At 36.9% G+C, this 15,593-nt stretch overlaps 1 protein-coding gene across 1 annotated transcript in view; it reads left to right on the top strand.

Moving 5' to 3' along the window:
• The window catches only part of FAT4 (FAT atypical cadherin 4), a 245,383-nt gene that overhangs the window by 194,525 nt on the left and 35,265 nt on the right, over positions 1-15,593 (top strand). Inside the window, exons 7-10 of the mRNA XM_056563751.1 lie at positions 4,203-4,383; positions 5,257-5,504; positions 7,642-11,991; positions 15,294-15,398. Of these exons, the coding sequence (XP_056419726.1) occupies positions 4,203-4,383; positions 5,257-5,504; positions 7,642-11,991; positions 15,294-15,398 (4,884 nt within the window). The remainder of the gene's footprint in view (positions 1-4,202; positions 4,384-5,256; positions 5,505-7,641; positions 11,992-15,293; positions 15,399-15,593) is intronic.

The raw sequence follows: 15,593 nt of genomic DNA, 5'->3' as shown, positions 1-15,593 counted from the left end.
TCAGACATACATTATGCAACACATACTACACGGTGCTAGTGGTTTTAAAAGTGTTTTCTGTTTAGTATTTGTTTATTTTGATATTAATAGGCTTAATAAAAGCTAAATTTGTAGGTGTGGAACATTCATAACAAAGGGTATTTTGGGCGTTGTGCCTACGGTCTTTGGTAACTGTTTACGGTTGACCCTTAACCCACTCTGGGGTTTTAGTTTTTTGTCCACCAAAGTGCATTGCCGTCGATGGGGATGGTGCATATCTGCGTGATCGTAGCCCTGATTTATTATGGCAACGCCTGCACCACATAGAATGTCTGCCCAAAATTTCTCTGCTTGGATATTCTGTAGTGTGCTTATACCCTAATTGCGGCACCGATTATGATAGAACCCTATAAATATTAAGGGCTAATAAATAGTAAGGCCAAGAACATTCCATAGTAAGATTTCAGAAATGTGTGAAAGGGAAACTGTCCAGGAGAGATTTCCTTCTAAGACATGGTGATAGAAATATTAATTATTAGTGGAAAAAAAGTCAACTTTATTACCTGAGCAAAGTGTCAGCCGGAACATTCCACTCCTCGTACTGTAATTGTCGTAATCAGGAAGTAATTCCAAGTTTCTTTTTCCGCCTAAACTTTATTGCTGTTGACAAATGTTATATTACCGATTGATGTTTTATATGTCGTTTTTAAAGCAAAACACTCAGCAACTTTTTTTTTTAGGACTCAAGAACACTTCTTGTCATTTCCAGCAGAGCACGGTGTGAAATGAATGAGACTAATAGGTCTTAAGTTACTGGGAATGTGCTAATTGGACCCATATTCTATAAGTTAGATATTACTTATGACTGGCCATGTAATGAGAAGATAATTGTCTACCGGAATATAAATCGTAGGATTTCTTACGATGCTGACAATAATGATAATAATTGGACCAATGCATTAAAGGGGTACTCCGGTGGAAAACAATTTCTTTTAAATAAACTGGTGCCAGAAAGTTAAACAGATTTGTGAATTACTTCTATTAAAAAATTGTAATCCTTTCAGTACTTATCAGCTGCTGTATGCTCCAGAGGAAGTTGAGTTGTTCTTTTCTGTCTGACCACAGTGCTCTCTGCTGACACCTCTGTCCATCTCAGGAACTGTCCAGAACAGAAACAAATTCCCCATAGCAAACCTAACCTAGTCTGGACAGTTCCTAAACTGGCCAGAGGTGTCAGCAGAGAGCATTGTGGTCAGACAGAAAGGAAGCTTTAAAAGAAAATAATTTTCTCTGGAGCATACAGCAGCTTATAAGTATTGGAAGGATTAAGATTTTTTTTATAGAAGTCGTTAACAAATCTGTTTAACTTTCTGACACCAGTTTATTTTTTTAAATTCCTCCGAAGTACCCCTTTAATGATAATAATTGGACCGATGCATTAATGATAATAACTGGACCAATGCATTAATAATAATAATTGGACAGATGCAATAATGATAATAATTAGACCGATGCATCAATGATAATAATTGGACCATCTGTGAATGTTCAATGAATTCACAATACTGGAATACTATATTTATTATTACATATTTTGATCAAAAGAGGATCATAGGACTATTGAAATCAGTGCAATCATATTGTGACATGACTTGAAGGGGTTGTCTGTGGCTCTAAAATGTTATGACATATCTTGCTCCCTGGCCCTTCAAGTCTATGTCTGTGCGGTTTTAGTCCAATTTTCTTCCAAATACTTGATGGGGATAGGCCATGTCACTTGGGTGTGTGCTGAGATTCAGCTAAGTGGAGGGCTGGGGACAAGGATTGTCATAACATTTTAGGATGACAACCCCTTTAAAGGACAATCGATTAGATACGCTTTGTAATTCAGGATCTATTACATCTGAACTTGTCTTTGTGCCTGGGGCTACTTGTAGCACTAATGTGGTTGTTGGTGGAAAGGCAACTTTATGTGTTTCCTTGCCTTGTATCAATATCTTCTCAACTACGTGGAACCAAAAGAAGTCACCACTTTTCACAAAACTTGCTTTAAAGTCACAACTCGTACATGAGATTTCCTTATTTCTATAATGTAGGCATATCAGCATAGAGTTTGTGTATTCCTTCCCTGTTACATGGGTTTCTCATTGGTACTCTTGTTCCCTCCCACACCAAATGCATACAGATAGGTTAATTTGGAATTTAGATATCCCAATTGGAACAGGGACCAACAGGAGTGATGACAATCTCTGTACAGCGCTGTAGAATATGCAGGAACTATATATAAAAAAAAAGCTTAAAGGGGTACTCCCGTAAAAAACTATTTTTTTTTTTTTTAAATCAACTGGTGCAAGAAAGTTAAACATATTTGTAAATTACTTCAATTAAAAAATATTAATCTTTCCAGTCTGTATACTACAGAGGAAATTGTTTACTTTTTGGAACACAGTGCTCTCTGCTAACATACTGTCCATTTTAGGAACTGTCCAGAGTAGCATATGTTTGCTATGGGGATTTTCTCCTACTCTGGACAATTCTTACAATGGACAGAGATGTCAGCAGAGAGCACTGTGGTCATGATGTCAGCAGAGAGCTCTGTGTTCCAAAAAGAAAACAATTTCCTCTGTAGTATTCAGCAGCCAATAAGTACTAGAAGGATTACGATTTTTTAATAGAAGTAATTTACAAATCTGTTTAACTTTCTGGCATCAGTTGATTTAAAAAATTAAAAAAAAGTTTTCCACGGGGGTAGTCCTTTAAATAGGGTTAGTCTGATGAAGACATTACATTTTTGTATTCCAGTTGGCCAAGTTATCAGTTGACCTTTATGCATCTGATTGATGCATGACAACTGTAGCAATACATACTGGATGTTCAAATGAATGGCAAACCATGTAAAACATGAATGGGCCTGGGTCACTAGAGTGGGAGATATTGTCAGTCAACAGATTTTTGCTTTAGACCAACTTATATGAAATGTATATGCCCTACACAAAGCATACAGAAGCTATTGTATCTTAAAGGGAATATATCAGTTATATTTGCTGGTAAGGGCTGCAGTCACCATTGGCTAGCTGTAAGATTAGAAACTCAAATTGTACTTTTTCAAGAGCTGATGGTTGTTACCAAACATATACAATTATACTGTATGTCAGTCAAAAAGTAACTGCGAGGGCTGCAAAAAGGCATGCCAGGCTGTGGCACTTGATCAGCTCAGTACCACCTCCTTGACACTTGGCTGAGAAATAAAAAGGTAGTTTTATTAATTTGGCAACCACCATCAGCTTCAGGAAAGGTAGATCCAAGCAGCAAATACAGATAACAGATTCCCTTTAATGAAAGAACAGTAAAGGGAGATGAGTCAAATATACCAATATATTTATATGATAGCTAAAAGTAATACTGGAAACAGGTTTGAGTTGTAAGAATAGGCATACTGATGGCACATAGGTGCTAATAAAAGGCTGGCATTTAATTTAGTTATTATTGGTTTTACACTTTGTATGAGCAATATTGATATACAGTATATTATTTTACCCTTTGTCATGGCAGTTTAGGGAGCTGCATAGCAAGGATGTTTCTATCATTCAGTATTAGTTATACCACAAGATTTTGTGAATACCAGTGATGGAGGAGACAGGTTCGACTACACAGTTGACATATTGATGGTGCAATTTCCTATCTCCAGTGTGCTCACACATGTCTAGGACTACATGAGCTATGAATACAGATGCTACATGCCAGACAAAGACATACCGTATGCTTTATTTAATTAATATGAATTGGTTTCACACATTTTTCAATCATAGTGTTCATATTTTAATACTTATTTTATGGTTGGGTATTACTAGTCTTTTATGGATTGTGCTGAACTATATATTTTGTTATTCCGTTTCTTTTAATTAAACCTATAAAAATGTATTGTGCAATCAAATATCACAAAATGTAGGTTTTTTTTCTCATTCAAAATACTATTTGTTTTATTACATTTGACAATGTACATGTGAGTAGGACTCAAAGAACATCAACATTGCAGGGACCCAAACTGAATAATAATAATGTTAAATAATAATATCATAAAAACAAGCTAGATATAAATAAGTAACAATTAATAAAATACTTATTCCTTATGTCACACTTTATAAGCTATTTGAATAGACTTTTCAATGTTGTTTGTATTAATAAAATTATATTAATTTGTGTGTTTTTAATGCACCCTACAGGATTTCCTGCCCTTACCGGAACTGGCACGATAATCGTCAACATAGATGATGTCAATGACAACAAACCTGCATTTGCCTTAAGTCAGCATTTCATAAGTATCCCAGAAGATGCCCCCACTGGCACAGACGTTCTTCTGGTCAGCTGTTCTGATCCTGATGCGGGCCTGAACGGTGTTGTTCGGTAAGCCGTATCACATGATTACATTTCCTCTAGCTTCATTCGTTACACGTTGTACATTTCAACCCCCTACTGACAACCACCTCCTGTTGTCAACACCACTAGGCTTCATGTGACATAATTTAACGTATTTCCCGCTACTATATTCTTCAAGGCAAGTAATGAGGATGTTAAACCGCATTGACAAGCCAAGTGCTACCTACTGAGGGCTCAAGGAAGTCTAAACAATCTTAGTATTTATTAATTGAGTCACCTGTGCTAGTAGGAGTTAATTGACTTCAAACAGAGAACCGATTATACAAAGCAGTTTATAAAAACATAGTGAACAAAAATGTCCGAATAGTAAGTGTATCTTAAATTATTATTTCTTTTCCTTTTCCCTAGTGTTTGGAATGTGATTGAAACTTTGTATTCCTTGCTGTATATTCCACGGTCCTATTCCCACAAACAAAAAGTGAATTAAAATAATAGCTCTTTTGATCGTAATGTAATTTGTTTGAGACCTATATTTAGTATTTAATTTTTCATAAAGGAGGTTATTTATTTTGGATGCAGATCATTAAGTGCGAGGATTTAGCGGTGATAGTTGTAATATTAAAGTCATTTAAAATGATCACAGAGGTTTATCTGAAGCAGACACATCGCTAATAGAACATTAAATCTTCTGCTTGGCTTAGTATTCATTAGCAAAATGTCTCAATTTTAATGAGTTTCTTCAGATCTACTCATTTTATTATTGTGTCTAGGGGATACTCCGCCGAAGCGAGCGCTGCAGTCTATAATTGTCTGACATAAAGCAACATTTATTATGTTTAATAAAAAAATAAAAAAATGTAATATGTGAATATTCAATAGACCTATTTTTTTTTCATACAGCTACAGTCTGGTTGGTGGGAATTCCCAGTTTACCATTAACCCTTCTACTGGTCAGATCATCAGCAGCTCATTGTTAGACAGAGAAGTGAAGGACAATTATACGCTTCTTATTGTGGCAACTGATGGTGGCTCCCCGAGCTTATCCAGTTCAACCAGTGTAACTGTGAATATTCTGGATGTGAATGATAATCCCCCAAGATTTCTGCATCACCCATATGTAACTCACATACCGTCACCTGCAGCTTCAGGTAAGCAAACGCTAATCATCTAACTAATCATCTATCTATTCTATAGCTATCTATCTATATATCAGAAACCCAACTGTAAACAAGAGGTTAATTTCAAAAGACACAATCTCCCACTCAAAATAATCAAAGTAATGCTAAAGTCCAGGGAGTCCAGATCTGCTGTTTGGCTGGATCGCAATACTTAAAGGGGTACTCCTGTGGAAAACTATTTTTTTTTTTTTAAATCAACTCATTCCAGAAAGTTAAACAGATTTGTAAATTACTTCTATTGAAAAATCTTAATCCTTCTAGTACTTATCAGCTGCTGTATGCTACAGAGGAAGTTCTTTTCTTTTTGAATTTCTATCCAGTCTTATGACAGTGCTCTCTGTTGACACCACTGTCTATGTCCGGAACTGTCCAGAGCAGGAGAAAATCCCCATAGCAAACCTTTCTTGCTCTGGTCAGCAAGATTAATTTATTTTCTGTCTGACCACAGTGCTCTCTGCTGACACCTCTGTCTGTGTCAGGAACTGTCCACAGCAGGAGAAGTTTTTTATGGGGATTTTCTTCGGCTCTGGACAGTTCCTGACATGGACAGAGGTATCAGCAGAGAGCACTGTGGTCATACTGGAAAGAAATTCAAAAAGAAAAGAATTTCCTCTATAGTATACAGCAGCTGATAAGTACTGGAAGGATTAAGATTTCGTAATAGAAGTAATTTACAAATCTGTTTGGCACCAGTTGATTTAAAAAAAAAAAAAAAAAAAAAAAAACCCTTTTCACTGGAGTATCCCTTTAAAGGACTGGCCATGTTGTTTACTACATTATTGCAAACTACAATAATTATTATAGTAAGTCTAATACACAGTGGAAAACTTTTTTTTTAAATGAACTGATGCCAGACAGTTAAATAGTTTTGTAAATTACTTCTATTGAAAAATCTTCCAGTACTTTTTAGCAGCTGGATGCTACAGAGGACTTTTTTTTATTTTATTTCTTTTTTGTCCACAGTGCTCTCTGCTGACACCTCTCTGTCCGTGCCAGGAACTGTCCAGAGCAGCATATGTTTGCTATGGGGATTTTCTCCTGCTCTGGACAGTTCCTGATACGGACATCAGGTGTCAGCAGAGAGCACTGTGGACAAGACAAAAAAGAAATTCAAAAATAAAAGAACTACCTCTGTAGCATACAGCTGCTAAAAAGTACTGGAAGGGTAAAGATTTTTTAATAGAAGTAATTTACAAATCTGTTTAACTTTCTGGCACCAGTTGATAAAAAATAATAATAATAATAATAATTCCACCGGAGTATCCCTTTTTAAAGAAATTTACCAAGGACTACACCCATGTCACAGAGTTGTACTAGAGTAGTTATAGCAGCTAAGTAAAGGCTGAAGGAACCATAGAGCTCAGCTGCCTGAAGTCTTTTTAGTATGCCACTGGGGGGAAGAGAGAGATGTGGCTTCACCTCATTTGCTCCTGAATTTTCATAATCACTGATCAGCTGAATGAGGGGCCGCATCTCTCCTTTTCAGTGTGTGCCAAGACATAGTACCATACATACTATTGTGGTTATGTCTGATGTAGCAGCTTAGTCTTATTCAATTGAATAGTGAGCTACAGTACAAGTCACAGCCACGAATACAAATATTGTGCTGTGCCTGGGTTAACAGTCAACTGGTCACTGTAGCTTCCAGGACTTGGGCCTACCATTGGTGAATGCTGTTGGATTATGGCTTATCCTAAGGACAGGTTATCAATATTAAAGTGTCAGAAGCCACCTTTAAAGGGGTACTCCGCTGCTCAACGTTTGGAACAAACTGTTCTGAATGTTGGAGTCGGCGCTGAGAGCTTGTGACGTCAAAGCCCTGCCCCCTCAATGCAAGTCTATGGGAGGGGGCGTGATGACTGTCACGCACCCTCCCATAGACTTGCATTGAGGGGGGGGCATGACATCACGAGGGGGCAGGGCACGGCATCACGAACTGCCGACTCCAGCATACAGAACAGTTTGTTCCAAACGCTGAGCAGCGGAGTACCCCTTAAAATGCTGATCTTATTAGCAAGTTAGCATTTATTTGTTCTTTCTATGTAACTTTGTGTATTGTTTGCTCACTAACTATTTTTTAATACATAAATATATATTTTTCTTTTAGATTCCTTTGTGTTTGCGGTGACAGTGACTGATGAAGACATAGGCACAAATTCAGAGCTTCATTTTTCGTTAAAAGGCAGGCATGCAGATAAATTCCACATTGATCCACTACGCGGTGCTATAAGGACTGCCGCGCAACTAGAAGGATCTTCAGAGATAACATTTTCTGTCCAAGTAAAAGATAGCGGTGCTAACTATAAATCGGATTCAACCACTGTGACTGTCCGGTTTGCTAACAAAGCTGACTTCCCACAGATTAGAGCCGAACAGACAACATTTGCATTTTCAGAGAATCAAGAAGTAGGAACATTGGTAACAACGGTCTTTGGCTCATCTACAAGAGGCGGAAGTTTATCTTTTTACATCGCCAGTGGCAACTTTGGTAACACATTTCACATTGATGAATTAAATGGACAGCTTTACATTAAGAACCCGTTAGACTTTGAAACCATTTCCAAGTATGTCCTATGGATTGAAGCTAGAGATATGGGATTTCCACCATTTTCCTCTTATCAGAAGATAGAAGTCAATATCCTAGATGTTAACGACAATGTACCACAATTTAGGCAAGATCCTTTCATTGCAGAAATAATGGAGAACCTGTCTCCTCGCAGGATACTTACAGTTTATGCAAAAGACAAGGATAGTGGACCCAATGGTCAACTGGATTATGCAATTATTGACGGCAATAAAGATAACTTATTTAGTATAAACAGAGTTAGTGGGGAAATAAGAAGTACAAGACTGCTTGATCGAGAAAAGGTTTCTCAACATATTTTATCCATCAAAGCATCCGATAAAGGGACTCTTCCCCAAAGCTCAATAGTCAAAGTAGTTATCAACGTTTTAGATGATAATGACAATGCACCAAGATTTTCTCAGATATTTAGTGCATCAGTTCCTGAGAATGCAGCTTTGGGCTACGTTGTTACACAAGTTACAACATCAGATGAGGACTCTGGAGCAAATGCAATAAGTAGGTACATGATTGTAGACACCAGTCTTCCTTTCCATATAAATCCCAATACAGGTGTGATAACAGTAAGCAGACCAATCAACAGAGAGGATACTGACCGCTACATTGTTCGAGTATCTGCTCACGATTCTGGATGGACTGTAAGCACTGATGTAACCATATTTGTGACAGATGTGAATGATAATGCTCCACGATTTAGTAAGCCATCCTACTATCTAGACTTTCCAGAAACAACAGAGCCTGGAGTAAGGATTACCCAAGTTTTAGCATCTGATCCTGATGAAGGACTGAATGGCCAAGTATATTACTTCATCAAATCTCAATCTGAATTTTTTAGGATAAACGCTACAACAGGAGAGATATTTAACAAGCAGCATTTGAAGTATCAGAACCCTAGTTCATCAGGAAACATTAATATCAACAGACACAGTTTTATCGTCAGTGCTTCTGACAGAGGTAGCCCTCCTCTCTCCAGTGAAACCACACTATCAATAAACATTGTTGACAGCAATGACAACCCCCCAAAATTTATGCATAGTAAATATTTTACACCGGTAGCCAAAAATGCAAAAATTGGCACAAAACTAATTAAAGTAACAGCTGTTGATGAAAAAGACTTTGGACTGAATTCTCAAGTGGAATATTCTATGTCAGCTGAAAACTCTGGTGGAAAGTTTCATATAAACAAAGACTCTGGCTGGATTAATGTGGTCTCTTCTTTAATGATGGATTTACACAAAAATTTCATGATCAAAGTTACAGCAAAAGACAAAGGTAATCCTCCGCTGTCATCACAGGTAATGGTTAACATTACTGTAACTGAGGAAAACTACCATACACCAGAATTTTCTCAAAACCATATAAGCATAACTGTCCCGGAAAGTTTTACAGTTGGAACAGTTATCAGGACTGTATCAGCAAGGGACAGGGATACATCTATGAATGGAGTGATCACATATAACATAACAGCAGGAAATGAAGCTGGTCTCTTCGCTATAAACACTTCCACAGGTGCATTATCTTTGTCCAAAAATCTTGACTATGAAGTGTGCCAAAAACATGACTTAACCATCAGTGCTGTTGATGGAGGATGGGTTGCGAAAACTGGTTACTGTGTTGTAACAGTACACGTTAAAGATGTCAATGACAATCCTCCCATTTTTCAGTCCGAGGACTATATGCCCAGTGTCATGGAAAATGCCCCAAGTGGCACAACAGTTATACGCTTGAACGCAACTGATGCAGATTCTTCACCAAATGCAGTTATAGCTTATTCCATACAGTCTTCAGACAGTGACCTTTTTGTAATTGACCCAAACACAGGTGTGATCACAACCCAAGGTTTTCTTGATTATGAAACAAAGCAGTCTTACCACCTCACTGTGAAAGCATTTAATGTTCCCGATGAAGAACGCTGCAGTTTTGTAACCGTTACAGTCCAGCTTCAAGGGACAAATGAATATGTACCTCGATTTGTATCCAAAATGTATTATTTTGAAATTTCTGAGGCTGCTCCTAAAGGCACAGTAGTCGGAGAAGTTTTTGCAAGTGACCGGGACTTAGGGTTTGATGGGGAAGTCCACTATTTAATTTTTGGCAGCAGCAGAAAAAAGGGCTTCCAGATTGAGAGAAAGACAGGGAAGCTTTACGTTTCTGGCCATTTAGACAGAGAAAAGGAAGAAAGAATCTCACTAAAAGTTTTGGCAAAAAACATAGGAAGTATTCGTGGTGCTGATATAGATGAAGTTAGTGTTAACATTACTATACTTGATGCTAATGATCCCCCTGTCTTCAGCCTAAAATTTTACAATGTTCAGATCAGTGAAGGCGTACCACCAGGTACTCATGTCACATTTGTTAGTGCCTTTGACTCTGATTCAGTTCCTAGTTGGAGCCGGTTCTCTTACTTTATTGGTTCTGGAAATGATAAAGGTGCCTTTTCAATAAATCCACAAACAGGCCAGGTTACTGTAACCAGTGAATTGGACAGAGAAACCACACCAATCTACAACCTTACTGTGTTAGCTATTGACTCAGGAACACCTTCTGCAACAGGAAGTGCTACCCTTATTGTATCCCTAGAAGACATCAATGACAATGGACCTGCTTTATCTATAACAGAAGGAGAAGTCAAGGAAAATCACAGAGCAGGAACTCATGTGATGACACTACAATCCACAGACATGGACCTTCCTCCAAATCAAGGTCCATTTAATTATTTTCTTCTTAGTACTGGACCTGCTACCAGCTATTTTAGCCTTAGTCCTGGTGGAGTGCTTACTACAACCAGAGAAATTGATAGGGAACAAATCAATGAGTTCTTCTTATCTGTTGTGACACGAGATTCTGGTTTTCCACAAATGTCTTCCACAGGAACTGTACATGTTAAAGTTATTGACCAAAATGACAACCCATCTGAACCAAGGACAGTTGAAATTTTTGTTCATCATTATGGAAATGTTTTTGCTGGTGGCACTTTGGGAAGTGTCAAACCTCAAGATCCTGACATTTTAGATACCTTCCACTGCACTCTAACATCAGGAGTTACCAGTCTTTTCAGTATTCCAGCAGACAGTTGTGACCTCCATTCTCAGTCAAGGTCTACTGATGGGACATTTGATCTTATGGTTCATAGTAATGATGGTGTACACAGTGCAGTGACAAATAATGTCAGGGTTTTCTTTACAGGATTTAGTAATGCTACAATTGATAACAGCATCCTTCTTAGGTTAAATATACCCACTGTTAAAGACTTTTTAACCAACAATTACCTGCATTTCTTGCGTATAGCTAGTTCGCAGTTGACTGGACTAGGAACTGCAGTACAAGTATGTGGCGTGTTTGAAAAGGATAACAGGACTTACATTATGACTGCAGTGAAAAGAAACAATAACAACTATGTCAACCCAAGTGGAGTGGGCACTTTTTTTGAGAGCATCAAAGAAGTTTTATTTCGTCAAAGTGGAGTATGGATAGAATCAGTAGATCATGACTCCTGTGCGCATAATCCTTGTCACAATGGAGGAAGCTGTATGCGAAGACTTGCTGTAAGCCCAGGAATTACGGTTTTGGAGAGCATTCCTGTAATAATAGTGGCAAATGAACCACTTCAATCATTCATATGCAAATGTATGCCAGGATACGAAGGGAATTTATGTGAAACCGATATTGATGAATGTTTGCCACTTCCATGTCATAATGGTGGAACCTGCCACAACCTGGTTGGAGGGTTTTCCTGCAGTTGCCCAGATGGTTTTACAGGAATTGCGTGTGAGAGAGATATAAATGAGTGCCTTTCCAGTCCTTGCAAAAATGGCGGCATATGCCAGAATTTTCCAGGAGGCTTTAACTGTGTTTGTAAAGCTGGCTCCACAGGTGAGACACAGTCTTTTCTTCTTTCATGGTTTGTGTATCATTTAGCTATGACACCCACAACATAGTTTATGGTATCTCTTCCTAATCCTATCTATTTAAGATATTTTATGTTTCTGTTGAACTCACTCTATCCTGGTGTGAAATGGGAAGATAAAATATTCAGTAAATTTGTAATCCATCAGAATGATCATAGAATATTACAATATCCGTAATAGTTTTACTGCACTATTTCTGCATTCGACTGGAGACTCTAACCTGACTGCTGTTAGTAGGAACTACTTTATGTCTTGTATGTAAGCACTACAAAATTCTACTTTATGAAGAATCATAGGCATGTGAAAATATTATGACTATTATTGTGTAAAATGGTCACAGCATTCAAAAATTATTTGAATTTGCATTATTTGCTATTAAAATGTTTTGTATAATTACATCTAACCATCTAACCCTAAATAACATAAATCTGAAATGATACTGAAACTTCTATGGTACTCCAAATGCATGAATGTAACTTATTGCCAAGTTAGAAACAAATACAGTTACCGTACTGGCTGCCAAATATATTGCTTAGTAAACCCTAGAGACATGTTTTCCTCTGGGTCCTAGGTACCCTAAGGTGATGAGCCAACTATCCAATCCATAAACTGCCAAAACTAGAGTTACACCCTTGCATATAGCTAAAACTTATTGTTTATAGTGCATACACTAGTCTGTGTTTATAAAGCATGTAATTGGAAACCATCATGACTAACTCAGTCAGACAGTCCTCATCGGTTGTGAGTGAGCCAGAGGTCAGGCTGTCCTGGTATACTAATGTACCAGAAACAGTAATGAAAATATTAATATATAACCCTATTATCTATTATCTATATGAGTTTGTCAATGTAGCTGGAATATTCTTTAATCAGAATATGAATCCTTGCCTGAAATGATCCGCCATTTTTGGATGCCTCTAAATTCTCAGTGGATAAAAGTATTTGACAGATCAGAACCATATTGCTTCAAAGATTCCTTGTCCAGTCCATGATTCAACTTGATGTCCTGTAAATTTCTGAACATGTAGATTTTCTTTCAGATTATGTATTGGACAATATAATAAAATCTGTAAAAACATGGTGACTGGAATAGAAATATGGGTAGTGATCAAATTCCCACGATGACTGGCTACATATTTTATGTGTTTGTAGAAATATGCACTCTGACATTTTATAAATGGAGATAAAGTTATGTACATAGAATAACGTTGTAACATCCTGCACTCATACTTTCGATCTTAGTTTTATACCTAGTTGTAGCCCACTGGCACACTAAGGCTATGTTCACAGTTTTTTTTAACCCTATTCTTAGCCTTCTTTCAGTCATTTTTGTAGTTGCACAGTTTTTTCAGGCATTATTAGTTTTTCTGGTTTATATTTTTCAGTTATTTATGGCTCAAAATAAGGCTCAAATACAGTATGTGAACATATTCTAAGACTGCCATACGTTTCTGATTTTGGGCAAAAGACCTGGCTTTTACCAGTGTTACTTACTGTGTTTAGCCAATCAGTCAGGTGACAATATAGATATAGTAGAAAGTTATTCACTCTGTTAACTAACTTTAGATAGAAGAAATCCTATATACACACTAGAACACCAATTCTATACATAAGTAATAAACTTTATTGAGAACATCATTAAATAAAAACAGTTAAAAAGGACAGTATAGCCAGACAAAAAGGAATTGGTAAGGCAGGTAATATATCATTAGTTAGTATAAATGCAAAAATGCAAAACATGACATAGTTATTCCTAACTAAAGAGTAGGGCCACCAGTATAACAACAATTATAAGTTACACATGACAGTCATGTAAAAATTGCACAAAAAAGCACAAAAATAACCTAAGTAAGGAGGTCACTGAATAAGTAGCCTCCAGCGAGTGGTCAGGAGAAAGGGGAAAAGCAATTAATAGTGTGCAAATGGAGCACAGAATATCAGAATATACCGGTGGTACTGGTGTTGTGTAGGTAGGTACACTGTTTATGTCTCCCAGCCTGTGCTCTGTGAGTGGGGAAGCTTCATGGTAATGCTGATATTCTGTGCTCCATTTGCACACTATTAATTGCTTTTCCCCTTTCTCCTGACCACTCGCTGGAGGCTACTTATTCAGTGACCTCCTTACTTAGGTTATTTTTGTGCTTTTTTGTGCAATTTTTACATGACTTTCATGTGTAACTTATAATTTTTGTTATACTGGTGGCCCTACTCTTTAGTTAGGAATAACTATGTCATGTTTTGCATTTTTGCATTTATACTAACTAATGATATATTACCTGCCTTACCAATTCCTTTTTGTCTGGCTATACTGTCCTTTTTAACTGTTTTTATTTAATGATGTTCTCAATAAAGTTTATTACTTATGTATAGAATTGGTGTTCTAGTGTGTATATAGGATTTCTTGTTAGTTACCAACACACTCGACTTGAAATATATTGGTATTATTTTGCCCTTTCTTTGGATCTATAACTTTAGATAGAAGTTACATTGTCAAGTGATACCTGCGCCTTCCAATTCTCTAAAAAAATATTTAAAACTTCCGATGAAAATGAGGAACTTTTTGTGTGTTAAAAGAGTGTTGTGGGCAAAACTCATACACTGGGGTTTATTAACTAAGAGTGGAGTGAAGGTTTTTGTGGGTTTTGATTCCCGACAGGTATTTTACCAAGGTATTTACTAATGTTTCCCTACATGTTTTGCTTTTTTTTACAACTGTTCTGATCTGTCAGTTTTTTTCCAGCTCAAATCCACAACGTTTTCTGTGGAAACCTTAATAAATATATTGGGATTTTTCTAAACTGTCAGAGACATGCCCCCTTTCGCCCGTGGCCATGCCCGCCCCCCTTTTTTTTTCTTTTAAAATGGAGGGTTTTGGTTTTTTTGGTCAAAAATTGTGTTGCATGGAATGTGCAACACAATTTTGGTGCAAAACCAGAAAATTTTGCAAATAAACCCCACTTTGTTGTACCTAGTGCATGAACTAAAGGAAGGTGCAATGACATATGAATTCTGTATGTCAAGTCTCTTTGAACTTCATGTGCCATATATCGTAACATACACACACACACACACACACAGATATATACATATATATATATATATATATGTATATATATATATATATATATATATATATATGTGTGTGTGTGTGTGTTCCTTTAAGAGCCTTTTAGGTTAAATTCTGGTTAATTAGAGTGGAATGTTTACTGTTCCTTATTTGCATTTAACTAAGTTTGGAAGTATGAACGGGGTCTTTTTCTCCTGCAGGTAAGCTGTGTGAATCTGCCGTTAATTACTGTGAATGTAACCCATGTTTTAATGGGGGATCTTGCCAAAGTGGAATGGATGGATACTACTGCCATTGTCCTTTTGGTAAGTTATCTTACAATTTTCTTAGTTGTTTAAAGAAGCGCAGCATATAATTAATTTGATTTATTAAACAATAAAATCTAAAAGTGTAACATTTACTTAAAAAAGATACATTCATTGAGATATCAGGACAAACTGAAACCCTAGGGCCAATGTTTTATTGACCCTTTAGGTTCTTTAATTTACCACTTCATCAGT

This window comes from Hyla sarda, chromosome 1 (genome assembly GCF_029499605.1).
Source record: "Hyla sarda isolate aHylSar1 chromosome 1, aHylSar1.hap1, whole genome shotgun sequence".
Classification (NCBI taxonomy): Eukaryota; Metazoa; Chordata; class Amphibia; order Anura; family Hylidae; genus Hyla; species Hyla sarda.
The sequence above is the reverse complement of the archived record's forward strand: the minus strand, read 5'-3'. Positions and strand labels throughout refer to the sequence as shown.